The sequence below is a fragment of the Peromyscus californicus genome, unplaced genomic scaffold (genome assembly GCF_007827085.1).
Source record: "Peromyscus californicus insignis strain IS unplaced genomic scaffold, ASM782708v3 Scaffold_10__1_contigs__length_136768540, whole genome shotgun sequence".
Lineage (NCBI taxonomy): Eukaryota > Metazoa > Chordata > Mammalia > Rodentia > Cricetidae > Peromyscus > Peromyscus californicus.
In genome coordinates this window covers 41,685,680-41,702,668 of record NW_026294391.1, presented here as the reverse complement: position 1 = coordinate 41,702,668, position 16,989 = coordinate 41,685,680, and the positions used below count along the sequence as shown (strand labels likewise).

At 31.1% G+C, this 16,989-nt stretch overlaps 1 protein-coding gene across 10 annotated transcripts in view; it reads right to left on the bottom strand.

Annotated features, from left to right (window-relative positions):
- Positions 1 to 16,989, bottom strand: part of Dmd (dystrophin) — a 2,242,690-nt gene that overhangs the window by 1,345,433 nt on the left and 880,268 nt on the right. For all 10 annotated transcript variants that reach the window (XM_052732199.1, XM_052732319.1, XM_052732309.1 and 7 more), the window contains 2 exons: positions 13,738 to 13,825; positions 4,257 to 4,498 (listed from right to left, as the gene is read on the bottom strand). In XM_052732199.1, the coding sequence (XP_052588159.1) occupies positions 4,257 to 4,498; positions 13,738 to 13,825 (330 nt within the window). The remainder of the gene's footprint in view (positions 1 to 4,256; positions 4,499 to 13,737; positions 13,826 to 16,989) is intronic.

The window sequence follows — 16,989 nt, the reverse complement described above, 5'->3', positions numbered from 1 at the left end:
TATTGGTAGTGTAAATTAAGGTATGTTAATGTGATGAAAATGAACTCTGAATTTTGAAGACAGAAGATATATATATGTATATATATATGTACATATATATAGTATGTATTATAAACTATCATTTAAAATATTGATTAAACTTTGTAATAATAGTTTGACTAATACATCTAAACAAAATATACTAATGAAATTCCTTTGTCACTTTCTTTTTATGTTTTGCATTCTTTTTTACTATTTGGCAGTTTCATACAAGTTCTTAATACTGTTCAGTAGTTTCTCCCCACCATTCCCATCTTTCATGCCTTTTGTTAGGATGCTGGAATCCTTCTTCTTAACAAGACCCTCTCCTAGTTCAAGACTTACTTTTGTATATGACTCATTGAGTTTAATTTGAATACCCTGCCAGAGTTGGGGGTGGGAAATTATTTACCAGAGCAAGTAAATTATCAGTGGCTCCAGCTCTGTATAAAATGACATCACAACCCAGAACAAATGTTAACTGCTAATAGTCTCTAGGGCTTGGGCCACATTGACCCTCTCTTTTTCCATGATTAAATATTGCATATTTAAAATTATACATGACTCTTAAATTTGGAATTTCCATTGTATTTTTTCAGCCATATTGTTTTTATATAAATATTTTAGTCTCATTTCAAGTGAAGTTACAATTGGTTTATGCTTCATATCTATATGTATATGTATACATATTCATATATACATTACTTACCAAATCAAATACTCTTAAATTCTTTTTCAGTGCATTATTACCGTGGTTGCTTACTTATAATTCATATCTATGCTACCTTTCAAAAGTACTTGGGTTTGTTTAGTACTTAATATGCAAAAATCATGATAATTAAAATTAAAAATGGGATCATGAGCCAATTAGATGGAGAGGAAATTTAAAATTATAGCAATTAGGAACTAAATTTAAATCTGAGCTTACTGGAAATCATACTAAAATGGCAAAATAAATTGTTGGTTTAGGATTCGTGTATGGTTATTTGGAGAATCCTATATTATGAGAATTGATTGAGATAATCTCTCATACGGGCAAGAATATAAATGGGCAATACTTTTTTCTTCTGATTTCCAAATACATAAATATAAGTTTGAGAAAAATGTGGCTATGTAGCTCTAACAGTAGGACTCTTTGCTACTGATGAACTAATTGATTCAGAATTTAAAGACTGAAGATATAACATTCACTTTGAAATGAACTATTCAGCTTCAAAAACTTGTTAACAATTAGTCATTGTTTTCATAGAAGAACGTGGTGTTCTTGGTCCCCCAGAGTAAGATTTCTTCCCTGAATGTGTTTCCCCTTTAAAAATATGTACATTTACTGGTGGGAGCAGAGAGAGGGGAAACTGTGTTTGGATGTAATATATGAAGGAACAATTTAAAAAGCACATTTAAATAATATAACACCAAATAGGAGCCTCCACCATCTGAGAAAATGTAAACATGTTTCTTACAAATCTGAAAAGACTCTCTGACCTCCAACATATTGGAGCATGAGCTAAATTTGTATTCTAATATTTAAGAATCTCTAAAGGAAATAAAGAAATAAAATGGATAGAAAAATCAATTACCAAACATCAATGCCATGCCACTAATATAATCTTAGCTTGTCAGTGAACGACATTATTCTTATACCACTAAATATTTTACATAAACCAATTAATAAAATCATTTGGAAGCAAAAGGCCAGGCAGAAAGACAAAGAGCTGAGATAGAAGGGTGCGGTAGTGCGAACAGGATAAGGATCTTTGTTAGTGAGTGTAATATAGAGATATTTTCACTTCAAATAATTCCATAATGCATCTGTCTGTGTTTTCTATTTGTGAAGGAGATTAAGACTAAGATTGTGGTATGACTCTCAGGTCACTGTTCTTCTGTCCAATATTTCTGCCTTAATACATCTGACTCACCCCATTCACCTACTGCACTGTGTTTAGTACTCATATCATAGCCCTTCTTTTACATTTGTGGTCTTTATCTCTCCATGTCTATGAGTATACTATTCTTTTAACATCAAATCATCCCAAATACCCAATGTAAATACTCTTCTATGAAAGAAGCTACCTGCCGGTTTCTGTGCATGTAATGTTTTACTTTTAGATGTTCTCCAATATTGTATAAAGCATTTATTTCCATGGTAGTTCTACATTATTTTATTTAATCACTTGCCTAGTACCTATCTCCTCTACTCTGGGTAAATATGATGAAACCAGTGTCAATGAACATTCCTCTTTCTTTCCTAGAACTTAGTGTTTTGAATTTAATTGTGGTTTCTCAAACTATATATGCTGAAGCCTTAACACTCAATGAAAGTATATTCGGAAAAGGGGGGTTGGGGAGGCACTAAAGGTTACAGTTAATTAAGCTATCAAGGCAGATTCCTAATCTCGTAGGGCTGGTTGCTTTACAAAATGAAGGAAATGTTTCTCTCACTCTTCCATTCTGTCCATTTACACGAACTGTGAAAGGTCATAGACATACCCAGTGAGTAAGTAGGCAGCCAACTACGAAGCACTAATAGAGTCCTTACAAGAGATGAATCCTGATAGATATTGATTTCGATTTCAATCCTCCAGAGCAGTGAGAAAATATTCACATTGATTAAATGACCTAATCTGTGCTATTAGTTCTATCAGCAAGCTAGCTCATGTACACACTACCATTATTGGTCACATTATGTGTCTGTTTCTACATCTAAATTTCAAGAATACAGTTAAGATGACATAACTCTACATTGGTTGTTTAAGAAAGGATTTCACTATGTTGTGTATGCTTTCTTCAAATTAAAAAAAAAATGTCATCCAGTCTTTTCCATTCCTTATGATGACACGACTGTCTTCATCATATTTTTGTTGCAGAAAATACTGCATGTAAACCGTTTCTCAGAGAAATAGAAAACAGGCCGTGGGCTACAGTATCTAAATACAAATTATATCTAAACATAGAAGTCCTACAGTTTGTGTGTTTGCCCACTAATGCAAAGGCCTTTCTGTTTCAAAATCGCTGTGTAAAACTATATTTTTTTGAGTTTGTTCACTTTCTAGTACATTTACAGATACTAAAGAAAAACATATCAAATCCCTTTTTTGTTTCAGAACATCTTTACATTTACCAATATCGTTTGAATTCAATGTTTTCTTCCAGACCAAGACTGTCAGCTGTCCGTATCCACTCACCCTTCATTTAAAACATCTTGTTGAAAGTATACAGATTAATCTCTCTTCATACTGAATATACACATCACAGTCTATCAGTAAAGGTATGTTCATGATATCTTTTAACCTAGCCTCTAATCAATTTCTTGTTTCCCAGGAACAGTGTTAAGCTTATAGTAAATATTGGAAAAGGTCAAATTCTTTTCATTATTATTAATTTTTAATTTTAATTACTTGAAGATGAGTTCTTTTAATCTCTTACTTGGACCCTGAGTTCCAGTTCCACCTTGTTTGCTCATTCTCTTCTCATGACCCAGGAGAATTTGCAGATCACACCTCCTTATTCTTTGTCTCCTAATTAAGCCTAGTCAGTGGGGAGCCCTGTCCAGATTCTTCAGGCAGAGAAGATGATAAAATTGCTTGTTTATTTTTTTCGCTCTATTTCCATGCAGGTGCCTTGTGCTCACTCTTAAGACTGCCTTTATTATATGGTTCTGACTCTCTCCTGTGTATTCACAATTTCTACACTGATTCTGTCTTAGAAGAGCGAAGAGCTTGGCTTGATCTCATCTTTGGATTTTATCTATAGAGCACAACATTAGTAAAATATTGCTTTGTGAAGAAATACTACTCAAAATGTCCAGTCTTATATATGTCATTACTTTTATAGATTTCTTTTTTATCCCATTTTACACCATAAGGCTTTATTGTTGAGGTGTTTCTAGCTATTTGTATTGCTAAAATTTTTTCATCATGTGCCTAGTTTTACATTTGAAAAGAATTTCAGTGTACTGGCCATTCACTTATAGGAAATGTGGTTACTGTATTTCCTGTTTCAGCCCTCTGCAAACTGACAAAATCAATTAGCCACATATAAATTACATAAATCAATGCCATAATTACAATATCAATACAGTACTTATTTAAATTTCTTTCTTTTTATTTTGATCTTTACTATGCTCAGCTACATCCTTGGGAGTTGAAAATCTCATTATTAAACAGTTTTCTACGGCTCTCTTACAATTTGCCAAGAAATGCCTATTGATAATGCTCCAAATGGAAAGAAGAAAATCTTACCTTACAAATTTTCAACTGGCTTTTAATTGCTATTGGCTCTGATGGGGTGGTGGGTTGGGTTTTCAACCAGTTTTCAGCAGTGGTTGTCATCTGCTCCAATTGCTGTAGCTGATTATAAAAAGTAATGATGTTGTTTTGATACTCTAGCCAGTTAACTCTCTCACTCAGCAATTGGCAGAATTCTGCCCACCGGCTGTTCAGCTGTTCTGAGGCTTGTGTGATGCTTTCAGCATTAACACCCTCTAGAAAGAAAAATAAAATACATATCCCATGAAGCCACAGTCTAAAAGAGGCAATATGAAAAGCAACGTGTTTCTATTATAAAAATGTTCACCATAAAATAATTACAACCAAATTCATCGAATTACTGATAAAGATGCAAAGGGGATATCTAATTAGAAATTGGAATTTGTTAGAGTTGAAACTTATCAAATCATACACATGTACTAAAATAACAAAAAGATATATAAAATATGGAATAGTAGAAAAGATTCAGAAAAGGAAAACTGATCAAAGTTTTGATGAGGATTGATCATGAATAAATTATAGCTCAGATATTTTTAAAGAAATGTTAAATACAATTTAATATTTATTAATTAAATAAGTAAACATTATTTGTAATAATATATATTATAAAGACAACTCACAGTTTCATTAAAAACAGGTTTCTGAATTAATCAGAGTATTGTTTGTATGCTTTTTATAAAAGAAAACACATCTCAAATCAATCATTCTCTTTTTAAGCTATAATTTCCACCCAAATATTCAGACTATACACTGATTCATCGTGTAAAGCAAAAAGCATTTGTAAAAACAATAGTTATCTGAAAAGATTTTAATTTACTAATGTTAAAGTTTATCTACAGTTTTCAAATGGAAGCACAAGGACACATTTACTTCTCCGTAAGAACCACTATATATTAGAGAATAAGTTTGTCTTTTCTTAGATGATATCTTAATTATTTGACAATGTGACATATGACTAAGCCAGTTCAAGTGTGTGCTACCTTACAGAGCAATGGAGTGTAACACATCATAATATGTCACTGGCTAAACTACTCAAAACACTACAAAGTTAGTTCACAAAAATAAAATTTTCACAGATACACTAGTTTAGATGCAATCCCCTTACTAAATTGTATCATACAAAGAAAAAATTGATTAAATACGATATGATGCATTTTTGAAAATAATTAAGTAGGCACTGCCAATTATTTTGGAACACTAAATAGCTGGAGATTTCATATTTCAGCATTTATACACAGCAATTCCTAACAGCAAAAGCTCAGTACCTTCAAGTATATGGGGAACAAAATAATTTAGTAGAAGATCAAGCTGTTCAAGAGAATTAATTTTTGTGTATGTTCACTTAAATTAGAATAAGATTTAAAGAAATCTAAGTTCTTTTAATGTAATTATATATATATATATATATATATATATATATATATATATATATATATATGGCAAACATAAAGCCTATAGTAGGTCAAGTTTGTACAATATTTTTTTGTCCTTTTTAAAGGATAAACTTTGGAAAAACTAAACTAAAGTAAACTATGGGAAAACCATGGAATTCAACATTTTTAGTATTTCATCTCTTTTACTTCAGTCTACTCAGTTCTTCTAGATTTTGTTTTTTAAAATCATACTATTCTAGCAAACAAGACTATTCATGTGAAACATGAATCCAACCTTAGGAATTTCAAAGTCTTACAACACCTAAGATGCCATCAGAACAAAACAGCATTTCTGAATATCTGTGGCAAAAATCTCTTCCCCTATTTGCTAGTATATTTTAAAATAGAAATAATGAGAAATAAAATATAACAAGCAATAAAAACATGACTCCCAATACCTAGCTACACAAGAAACTCATGGTTTCCTGTTACCAAATCTTCTTCTAATTCCCTGAATAGTTAAGGTGACTGCCAATCATATTAAGACATGTAAGTGTGATGTGATATGCTACTTATGATTATTAGTTTTATGATTGATAATTACAGCAACCTAGTTTTAGGGGTAGCCACTATGTAACTGTAGTAATAACAAGCTTGTTTGTTACAAAGTATCAGAGAAAAGAATTTAAAATTTCAATCGCGTAATTACTCACTTTGAGAAAATTATCATAATGAAATATCTAAATTAATTTAGGAAATAAAAAGGCATACTTTAAAAATGCACAGGAGAAAATGTTTAAATTATGTAATGTCTCAAGATTACATAATAGTCAGAATGACCAGATATCTCAGAGAAATACTGTTACCAAATGTTTTATTTTAATAAGAACTTAGAATAAGCAAGTTCATGACCATTGAAAAATCACTATTAATCAAATATTAAGTGTTAAATGAGAAATACTAAAATAAGTTAAAAGTAGTCCGATGAACTAAACTTCATGGTTTTATATTTGATTAGATGAGTAGATAAAACAGAGAGATTTAAATGCCTCTCTGATTCTGAGAAAGATCAAATTTATAAAAACTCTTAGAAACTGGAGAACATATATTAATTTTCATTATGGCTAATGTATCTTAATTTTGCTAAATAATAAAGCAAACCACAAAGGAGTAACAAAATATTTTGTGGTATCAATTAAAATACAACGGATATGTTTTTATGTGTTATGTTGGTCATGGCTCTCAATTCTATGATGTGAATCAAATAGGACAAGATGTTAAGTATTTATTTCTCTAAAAAGAATTAAAACGAAAGTGAGAAGTAAAATTTTTATAAATCTATAACACTGTGAAATCTACAATATTTAGTTGTATAGTGAGTTTTATAACTGAATATGTGAAATTAAAATATAGGGACTACCAAGTTATGATAAATGACAATATTGAAAGAAATTTTATATATATATATATATATATATATATATATATATATATATATATAATCAAAACTCTGAATTTAGATATATTTAAATTCAAACTTGTCCCCCAAAACACAATTGAACGGGGTTCAGTCAAGTACTCTCATCAGGTATCATATTTCTTTTTCATTCTACAAGTATAATAATAAGATCAACTGATTGAGAGTTAAGGGGCTCACATAGATGGATTTCTCCACATCTTACAAATTTTAAACAACTAATAAATATAAGCAGTGTTAATATAGGAGACATGGTAAAGAACATAGAGGAAATAAGAAAAGCTCATTTCTCGCATTTAGAAAATAGGAGAGAGTTCTTTAATGAATTAAATAGAATATTTATGAAAACAATTGCTGAAATCTAAAAAATTAATTTTACATAAAATATGATATATAGGAACATTTTAATGTGTTTTAAGATTCATCAATGACAAGTGATATTTCATTTTGGTTTAGGTTATTATAATACACAGTCATCCATTTATAAAAATTTAAAATTGAGTGGAAGGACAACTACACCCAAAATTTAAAACAGAGAAGCACAGATAAGCATAGCCTTGTAGATAATTTTTCTGTAAATATTTTATAAGTGAATATGCTTGATGTTCAAGCTTAATATTACTTATCCTTCTAAATTAAAAAGCCCTAAGGGAAATATGTTATTACTGGCACTTTTTGATATAGTTCTCAGTGTATAGATAATTACTGTATCTGTGAACTCATCCAAATCAATAGTTTGCTTCTTATGAAGACAAACATTAAAACAGCAATAGATAGGTTTAAAAAATATCATACAAAATAATTGTATAACATCTTGTTTCCTTGAAAATGCTTGCACAGATGATAGAAAACAATGTTAGAGACGGTATTAAACTTCTTGAATTAATTAAACAAATATTTTCCATTTTGGGGGTGATATTAGTAGACACCTTAATACATGTCTGGAAAATAGTATCTATTTGTCAAGAGAGTATTTGCCTATGAGAATTTTTACCACATTGTTTATGAGTACACATTTCATAGGACTGATTTCCTTTGCTCAACTGAAAAGTTTGTTTTATGACAGCCTATAATTGTAAATATTTGAAGAGTTTACATATCAATCCTCTGAGCATCTGGTTTTCTAATTTTTTGCTAGCTATTTAAGAATATAAACACTGACTCACCAGGCATTATGAACAATACTTAGGGAAACCATTTTGGATCAGCACATTAGATTCTCAGGGATAATGGATCATAATCCATTCACATCTCATATTCTAAACAACCCCTGAAATAGACTATGAATAAATATACTGCACCCAGAGGAAATGGATCATTACTTGAAGAGCATCCATTCATTTTATTACTTGTGTACAGTGCATAACAGACTGCTAGAATAGTTGTAATTATGCATCACCTTCTATGCAAGTACTTCAAAATTGACACCCAAAGTGAAGCATTCCCTATCAAGTATATTCATCATCAGCTATGACGCCTGGATAAAATAATGAAAACAAGGCTTTTCAGTGTTCTTTTCATTAGAATCGTAGCTAGAATGGAACTTGCCCTTCCTGACAACTTTCTATTTTGTTGTGCTTTAACTGAGGGTCATTATCAGAACATTTAGCAACCAATAGAGTAGCATAACATACAAAAGAAATGTATTCAGTAGTGATGATAAATGCAGATGCAAAACTCGGGAGGGTTCTGTGACCATTCTTTTAAACCACGTTTGGAAAAAAATACCTTTTGTTAGAATTTATACTACTTACCACTTCTAGTGAATAACATATACAAATTGTTCTAATATATGCCATTTTTTTCTGTTTCTAATGCCAGAGATGTAGGAGAATATATATTTCTATGCATATTTGTTTCTGTCAGCAACTGCCCTCAAGAAAAGTAGCTCTTATGATCTCCTTTCAAACACAACAATATTTACATAAGCACAGGGACTCTCCCTCTTAAAGTATAAAGTTAATTTATGAAAATGCAGCTGTCAATTTACAGGATGTGAACACCGTGTAGAGCATTACCCTTAGTGTCATGCAGAAAGAAAGGAAATGTAAATGAAATTGTCCAGAACTAAAGAAGGAATAAGAAAATAGGAAATGTTTGCTTTTTTAGGAAGCTAGCATTTCAGGGCAGTGAGGTAGACTATTAATCACAAATGATGTGGTGGTGTATCAACAAGATGAGTCAGAACAGCTACAGTCCCTACCAACATGCCCACCTGACAAAAGTGTGCTGTACTCATGCAAATTAGTTCATGCACATGAAACATTTAAACTATAAACTAAACATAAAAAGTCTTAGTGACTTAGTTTACATATGTGATAAGAATCCTTGTTTAAGCCTTATTATTATGTTCAATTTAATTACAATTCTGGGCATATTGGGTATCACCTTAAATACTATACTCTAATACTCAGGGCATGAAAATTTTGAAATGTTCTTTTAGTATAATATACTAATAATTACTACTTTTAGTTACAGGTTTCTTTAATGTGATTGTCTTCAGGCTGTAAATTAACACCAAAAAAAAAAAAAACTACATTTGGAAACTGAAAGTGAAGTACCATTTAATATAGATAATATCGTTGACTCTATTACATCATTATAGCAACTTCCTCAGGAGGAAGCATTCCATAGTTTAAGAATTAGGACTTGGCCAGGTGGCAGTGGTGCAGGCCTTTAATCCCAGCACCTGGGAGGCAGAGCCAGGTGAATCTCTGTGAGTTTGAAGCCAGCCTGGTCTACAGAGTTAGATCCAGGACAGGCTCCAAAGCTACACAGAGCAAAACCCAGTCTCGAAAACAAAACACACAAACAAACAAACAACAACAACAACAAAAAAAGAATTAGGAGTTGAGTTATACTAATAATGTATATTTCCATGAATGTTTGGACACAACTATTTTTGATCTTTGATATTTTAAGTATTATTAAGGTAAATAATTTACCTGGACCAATTTGTCTCTTTATGTTTTATGTGTGTGTATTTATATGCATATAAGAATAATACTTAAAAAATAATGATTCCTAACACTCAATAGATAAAATCAAACTATATAATGTTCAGGAACAAAAATGTGCATGACATACAAAATTTTGGTTCAAACATTTCTTAAAATTCTGTAATTTCACTATTAAACAAATGCAATTGTCTTGAGTAGTTAAGAAATTTTCAAAGTAATACTATAAGAATCCAGTGTTGGTGTGTTATCTGCATCACTGGAAATTAAGCAAGACAAGTTGTCCGGTTAATGGCTTATTTATTTCAAATTTAAAATGATTTCTTCCCATATTGTATTTTGACAAATAAAAAACTAAAGCCTTAAAGAAGTTTATACTAAATTGTTATCAGGAAAAACAATGAATTCAGATACTATCTCAGTGTAACAGAACTAAGGAAATTTGGCACCTAGCCTAAGCTCCAAATTACTCTCACTAAGATTATAGTGAGCTAACGTTTTTTTGAGACTAAATATATGATTCTAAATCTATACATTGAAGATATATTTCACAAAGCTTTATTTCTGAGCAAAAGTCCCTAATAAGAAGAGGTACCTCTATCCAATACCATGTCAAGATAATCCTTATTGATATCCAAACAAACAATTGGTGATGACAAAGTAAGATAAACAATATGTTACAGTTGCTGGATTGGTGTTTGGGGAGAACTCCTGAGAGTGGGAGTATCTCTGACTCTTTTGCCTGCTCTTGGAACCCTTTTCCTCCTAGGGTGTTATCTCATGCCGCCTTGATTCCTGTTATCTCATGCAGCCTTGATTCCTGTTATCTCATGCAGGTTTGATCCTGGTCTTATTATATCCTGTGCTATGTTTGGTTGATGTCCCTGGGTGGGCTGCTCCTTTCTGGGGGGAGACAGGGGATGTTCCTAGGGGACAGGGGTTGGGGGAGGTCTGGGAGGAGTGAAGGAAGGGGATTATGTGGTCAGGATGTATTGTATGAGAGAAGATTCAAAAATACGTAAAAATATTTCATAGCATAATTCTAGTAAAAAAGCCTTGAGGTTTCATAAACAAACCTTTTGCTCTTACATAAGAATTTATATTAAAAATTAGAAAGACATACATTCCTTTAAAATATATCAAAATTCTCTGAAAATTTCCAGAAACATGATTTTATAGAGAATATCATTTCTATTGACTATCTCTTATTGTAATTTTTGATCATGGAAGATCACTTATATTCTGATAAATAGAGTTGGTATAATCACAAAGAAATCTCTAGGAGTGATTTGACTGTAACTTGAGGACAATATTTACAGGTAATATTAACATTCATTTACATGAGGTCCTAAATGAATTATAGTAATTCAGCTCTCATTTTACCTTCCTATAAATAAAATGGAACAAATCTTATGATGTTTATTATAAAAGTTGATAAGGCAAATATATGATAAAGATGCTTCTTGACTTAATTTAAGAGCTTCACTAATGGAATTGTTGAAAATCTTGGATAACACAAAGATTAATTTAATTTTCAGTTTTATGAACCATACCTCTTTGCTCTTTGGTAAAGGAACATTTAAAAATTTTAAAGATGAGTCCCTCTAAATTACAGTTGGACATGTACCCACATAGTTATTATATTTCTGATTTAATTTATAATTTGCATAAACTGAGAAAATAAGTATTATGTAGATTGCTTTTTAAAAGATAAAGGAGAATAAATAGATCAAAACATTTGAATAAATTGTTCAGTAATTACATAAATAGTCTTGCTTAATGGGACAGCAGAACTATGGGCTCTGCAAATGCTTATTCTCATTATAACTCTAACTTGGGCTTAATTAAGTTGATCCTATCCTATCTTCACTAGCAGACAAATGAATAGCCTAAAATGTGATGAAGACAAAGAAGAAAGTTTCAAACTGCACTCCCATAAATCTATTGATCATTGCTATCTATCCATGGTACTATTTTTATTCAGAGTGAATATTTCCATACCATTTCTCAAGTACTCTCAAATGTGCTTTGTTGAATAGAATTTAATCAGGTAATTAGTATTTATTAAAGACATCCTATATGCCCCAATTTTTCTGTACACTTCTAGAAATTCTATATGATGACAAGTATCTAGATAATTGATATTAGCATTTGCCATTACCTTTCATCTCTCTGTCTAGTTTCACTTAACAAACACTAAATAAATATTTCCATTCATTCATAATATTAAAATATTTTAAATAATTATGTATGTGTATATAAGATGATCTCAGGTCTGCTTGATATTTTATTACAAAATTAAACAATTTGAAGCTGAAATTAAGGATTTTATAACATCATATTTAAATACAAGATAATAATGTAATTCCTAGGAAATTTTATAGAATGATTATAAGACTATTTTGGATCATGTAATTTTATTTGACTGAATATACTATTAAAACCATCATTCAAGGGTGGTGGTGGCACAAGCCTTTAATCCCAGCACTCGGGAGGCAGAGGCCGGTGGATCTCTGTGAGTTCGAGGCCAGCCTGGGCTACCAAGTGAGTTCCAGGAAAGGCACAAAGCTACACAGAGAAACCCTGTCTCGAAAAACAAAACAAAACAAAAACAAAAAAAGAAAAAAAAAACGTGCAGGCAAAACCATCATTCAAAATTACCAAGCAACATGTATAAATATATAATAATTGATTTACTCAATTCTCAACTGGCATGTCTTCCTGTTTTTTATTTTTAAGCTAACACAGTTATGAGGCTGTTTAAAAGAAGAAAATGAATTGATTTCCTATGAAGATAATTGAATTTATTAATGACAACATGGCAATTAAGACTAAAAATAATTCATATACAGAAGTTATGATGCAGAATTTAGGCAGTTTCTCAAAAACGCTGACATGTACATAAAACTATGTTTTATTTGTTTATCATAGACCCTTGCAAAATAAAAATAAACTTGTCCACAAATTACATTGAAATTTTTTATAAAAATACTTTTATTTACAAATGAATACAAGTTTAGAAAAGACAATTTGAAAGAAAAAGATTGCTCACATGACTTTACAATATTCTGTACAGATAGATTTTTCAGGTGTTATTAGCAAAGAATAATTGTAATTTTTAAAAATAGGATAAAATTACAATGCTACATTTGTGCTTTTGTTTCACTTAGAATACACATATTTTTATAAGACAAGGTACCATACAAAACATGAGAATATTAGTAGTATTAGGCTGAATCCTTCCACCAAATTTTAGGTTATTTGTAAAATATATTGGTAAAATTATTTTTTTAATTATAATTGCCTTTACTTAATATTCTTCATATGCTTCCAAAAACAATAATCTCAGAAGAGCTCTGTTTTCTTAAACTTATTTTAATAAATTTTATCAGTTTTCTTAAAATTAATCTCTCTAATAGATTTATTAAATATTCTACCACAACTCATTTTCAACCAATGAGCTCAAATTGAATTTCCCCCAATAATTTGCTTAGCATGAAAGAAAAATAATAATAAAAATACAAACTTCCTTTCATGTAAATTTGTGTCCAAGAAGGGCTTGTCTGATACAATTTAGCTGATAAATATGAACCTGAGTGTTTATCAAATCTCTAAGAAGATTATTTAAATCAAGTTCATGTAATTACCAGTCACCATCTGTTCCACCAGGGCCTGAGCTGATCTGCTGGCATCTTGCAGTTTTCTGAACTTCTCGGATTTTTCTCGTGCTATGGCCTGCAGCATGATAGCAAAGGTGAGCATTTCAGTACAAACGTTCTGAGTCTACACAGTAATCATAACTGCAACCTGATTTTTCAAGCCTTATGATACTTCATTTTATCAGCTCATTGTGTAAATCTTAGAGGTGTTTTCTCAACAATATTCAATATTCAAATCCTCCCATTTCCAAGGAAATCAAGGTTCGTATGCACAGAGTTTTCTGAACTATTTGTTCACTATTTGTGACCAGAATTAACCTTTGAACAATAACTATAAAATCGTTCAAATTAGCAAAACTAGCATTTGCCAAATAGCTTATTTACTAATAGCTATATAGACATAAAAACTTTAAACACAAGGAATTAAAGCTATACATTACTATTGTGAAAAATATGTTATCTGGGACAGCAAGATAGTTCAGCAAGTAAAACTGATCACTGCCATCCTAACAGCCTGAGTTCAATCCCTGGGATCTACGTGATAGAATTCCCACAAGTTACTTCCTGCAAGTTGTTCTTTGACTGTCATACGTACTAAGGAGCACACTCATACCCATATAGGTACCCATGCACAAATAATATATTCTAGATCAGATTTTTCAAAGCAAATCATTTACTATACAATGTATTATTATCAACTATGAAGAGTGAACTAAAATCCTATCATTGGCATTATTTGAAATACCTACAACCTATGAGAAAAATATAAATTTTCTACTATGCAGCAAAAGGCAGCAAAGAAAAACCCTGGTTTATATCCTCAATGCAAAGCTTTGAAAGTGAAAAGACACATTTTAATATCTTGGATTTCTCTTGAAAATTTCCCAACACATAAATTGCATTGTTTTGTGAGTCTGTGTTCCCAGAATCCCTATCCAATTAACAGAGAAAGCTCTAGGATGCCTTTAAATTCAGTTTCATAAAAAGGGAATTGGACAAACATGAAAGGTTCTGACTTGTCAATTGACCTGAGAAGTCCAAGAAAATAAAACAGTTACCCTAGCATCTCCATAAGGTTAAGATCAAAGACAAAGTTCTAGCATTCACTTTTCCTCAACTGTTCAAGTTTGGTGTGACAAATTCCCTATGTTTAGCAGTTTATTGGCACATGATTCCTAATAATTCACTACATTCTTCACTAAAAAAGAAAAGTTATTCATAATGTACTCTGAGAATATTTGGAGAGAAATAATGGACACATTCTAAGTAATAATATAATATTAGCTATCATGAGAAACAGGAGGTTTATTATTCTTACTTGTATTATAATATATAAAATATGAAAAAGGAAAAATCTTATGTTCAAGTACAATAAAGTGAAAAAAGACAATAAACAATAAGCTGTTGTTCCTTGTGTTAAATGTTTCAGTTATAGGGCTATGGAGTTTTTCTCCATGGTTAAGAGAGCTTCCTCTGAAACCACAAGAACCAGAGTTTGGATTCCAGCACCTACATAGGAAACTTGGCTTCCCTTGGCATACCTATAACAAAAGCTCTGACAGGGGCAAAAATCAGAGTAATGTTAGGGCTTGCTAGATTCTCTTCTAGGTGAGAAAATTCAAACTGTGGTTTAGAGAAAGATATTTGCCTTGGAGGAAAATTATGGAGAATGAAACTCATCCAAACCCCTACTCTGACATTCACTTATGTGCCCCCTCAACACACGGGGGGAGGGGAGCAGAGAGAGAGAGAGAGAGAGAGAGAGAGAGAGAGAGAGAGAGAGAGAGATAAAGAGAGAAAGTCACATTCATACATAAAGAAAAAATGTTTCCATTATGTTTTATTGTCATAGTACTTTCCTATTTGACTATATTGATATTTTACTTTTCTTACAAAAATTATATAAAGAAAAGAATTAGACCACCATATAGATTTCAATAAATAAACTATATTAATAATACCTTTCTAAATGTCATTATCATAATCTCTTTATTCTGAGTGTCTAATAAGATGCTCAATTAGGCTTGTTATCTAGAGTTAACTTTATATTAGAATATCTCAGGAGTAATATTTGGGTATAAAGTATCATTTTTATAACCACATTTTCCTGTGCTTCTTACATAAATAAAGACAATAATATCACCACAAAAACAAATAACTATAGAATAAGCATTATTACTCTCCTGTTTTGACAGGGAAGAAAGGTAATCATGTTTGTGAAACGTTTGAAAGTATCAGTATTGCCATTCCAAACTCAAGTACCCTATACTGTATATAAATTATATTTTATATATATTATTTCTAACACATTTCACAACAGTTGTGTTACAGAAGAAAAATGCATTATAGTATCTTATTGTATGCAAGTTAATGAGCAATAAGACTACATGCCAAATCAAAAGGAACAGAAATTGAAAAAGTGTAAGTCTAAAAGATGAAACAATTTCTTCTGTCCTTAAATTCAGCACTCTCTCAATACAATCTGCTTCCTCTAGGAATATTTCACTGATAATCCACTTAATAGGCCTGAGTATACCAGAACACAACTCATAGTAAAGATTATTAATTCAGCATGGGCACCAAGGTATGAGAAGAAATATATGACACTGTCAGTCACTGGTAACAAACATCTGATATAGTTCAATTGCTGGATCCATTTATGAGAGGCACACTATATGGCCAAAAGCAACTTATGCATATATAGAGAGATAAAAGCCCAACAAAAGCAGTTGTTAGCACTATTCGTACACCTGTCAATTTTGAGTTCAAAGTACTGCTTTTAGATAAAAGTATATTAGAAGGGAATATTGGATAGTGAAGAGAAAGTTAAGCACAAGGAGCATGACTAGACAATGATGGGTCCACCAAACTGAATTTCACACACAGGTGTAGATGTTTGATCACAAACAATAACACAAAGGGTAACAAATGGAATGGTAAAGAAAGTAACAAAATTAATGGATATGAGTTTTTATCTTTGGTATTTATTTTTTATTTGCATGTTTGATTTATCACTTGCTATCTTATTTTTTTTCATCTTCCGCAAATTCTTTTGTTGAAACATTTAGAGTTCTGTCTGCTATATACTAGTTTGGTTATTTTTAAACTCAATAATGTGATTCAAATGTTCTGAATCTCAAAGTTGCCTCTCCTAACTAGCAATAGCAAAGAGCTTCTTAGCAGACTAAATGAGACTCTTCAGATAGTCTCCAATGTAAGATTTTTTCTTAATAAAATAGG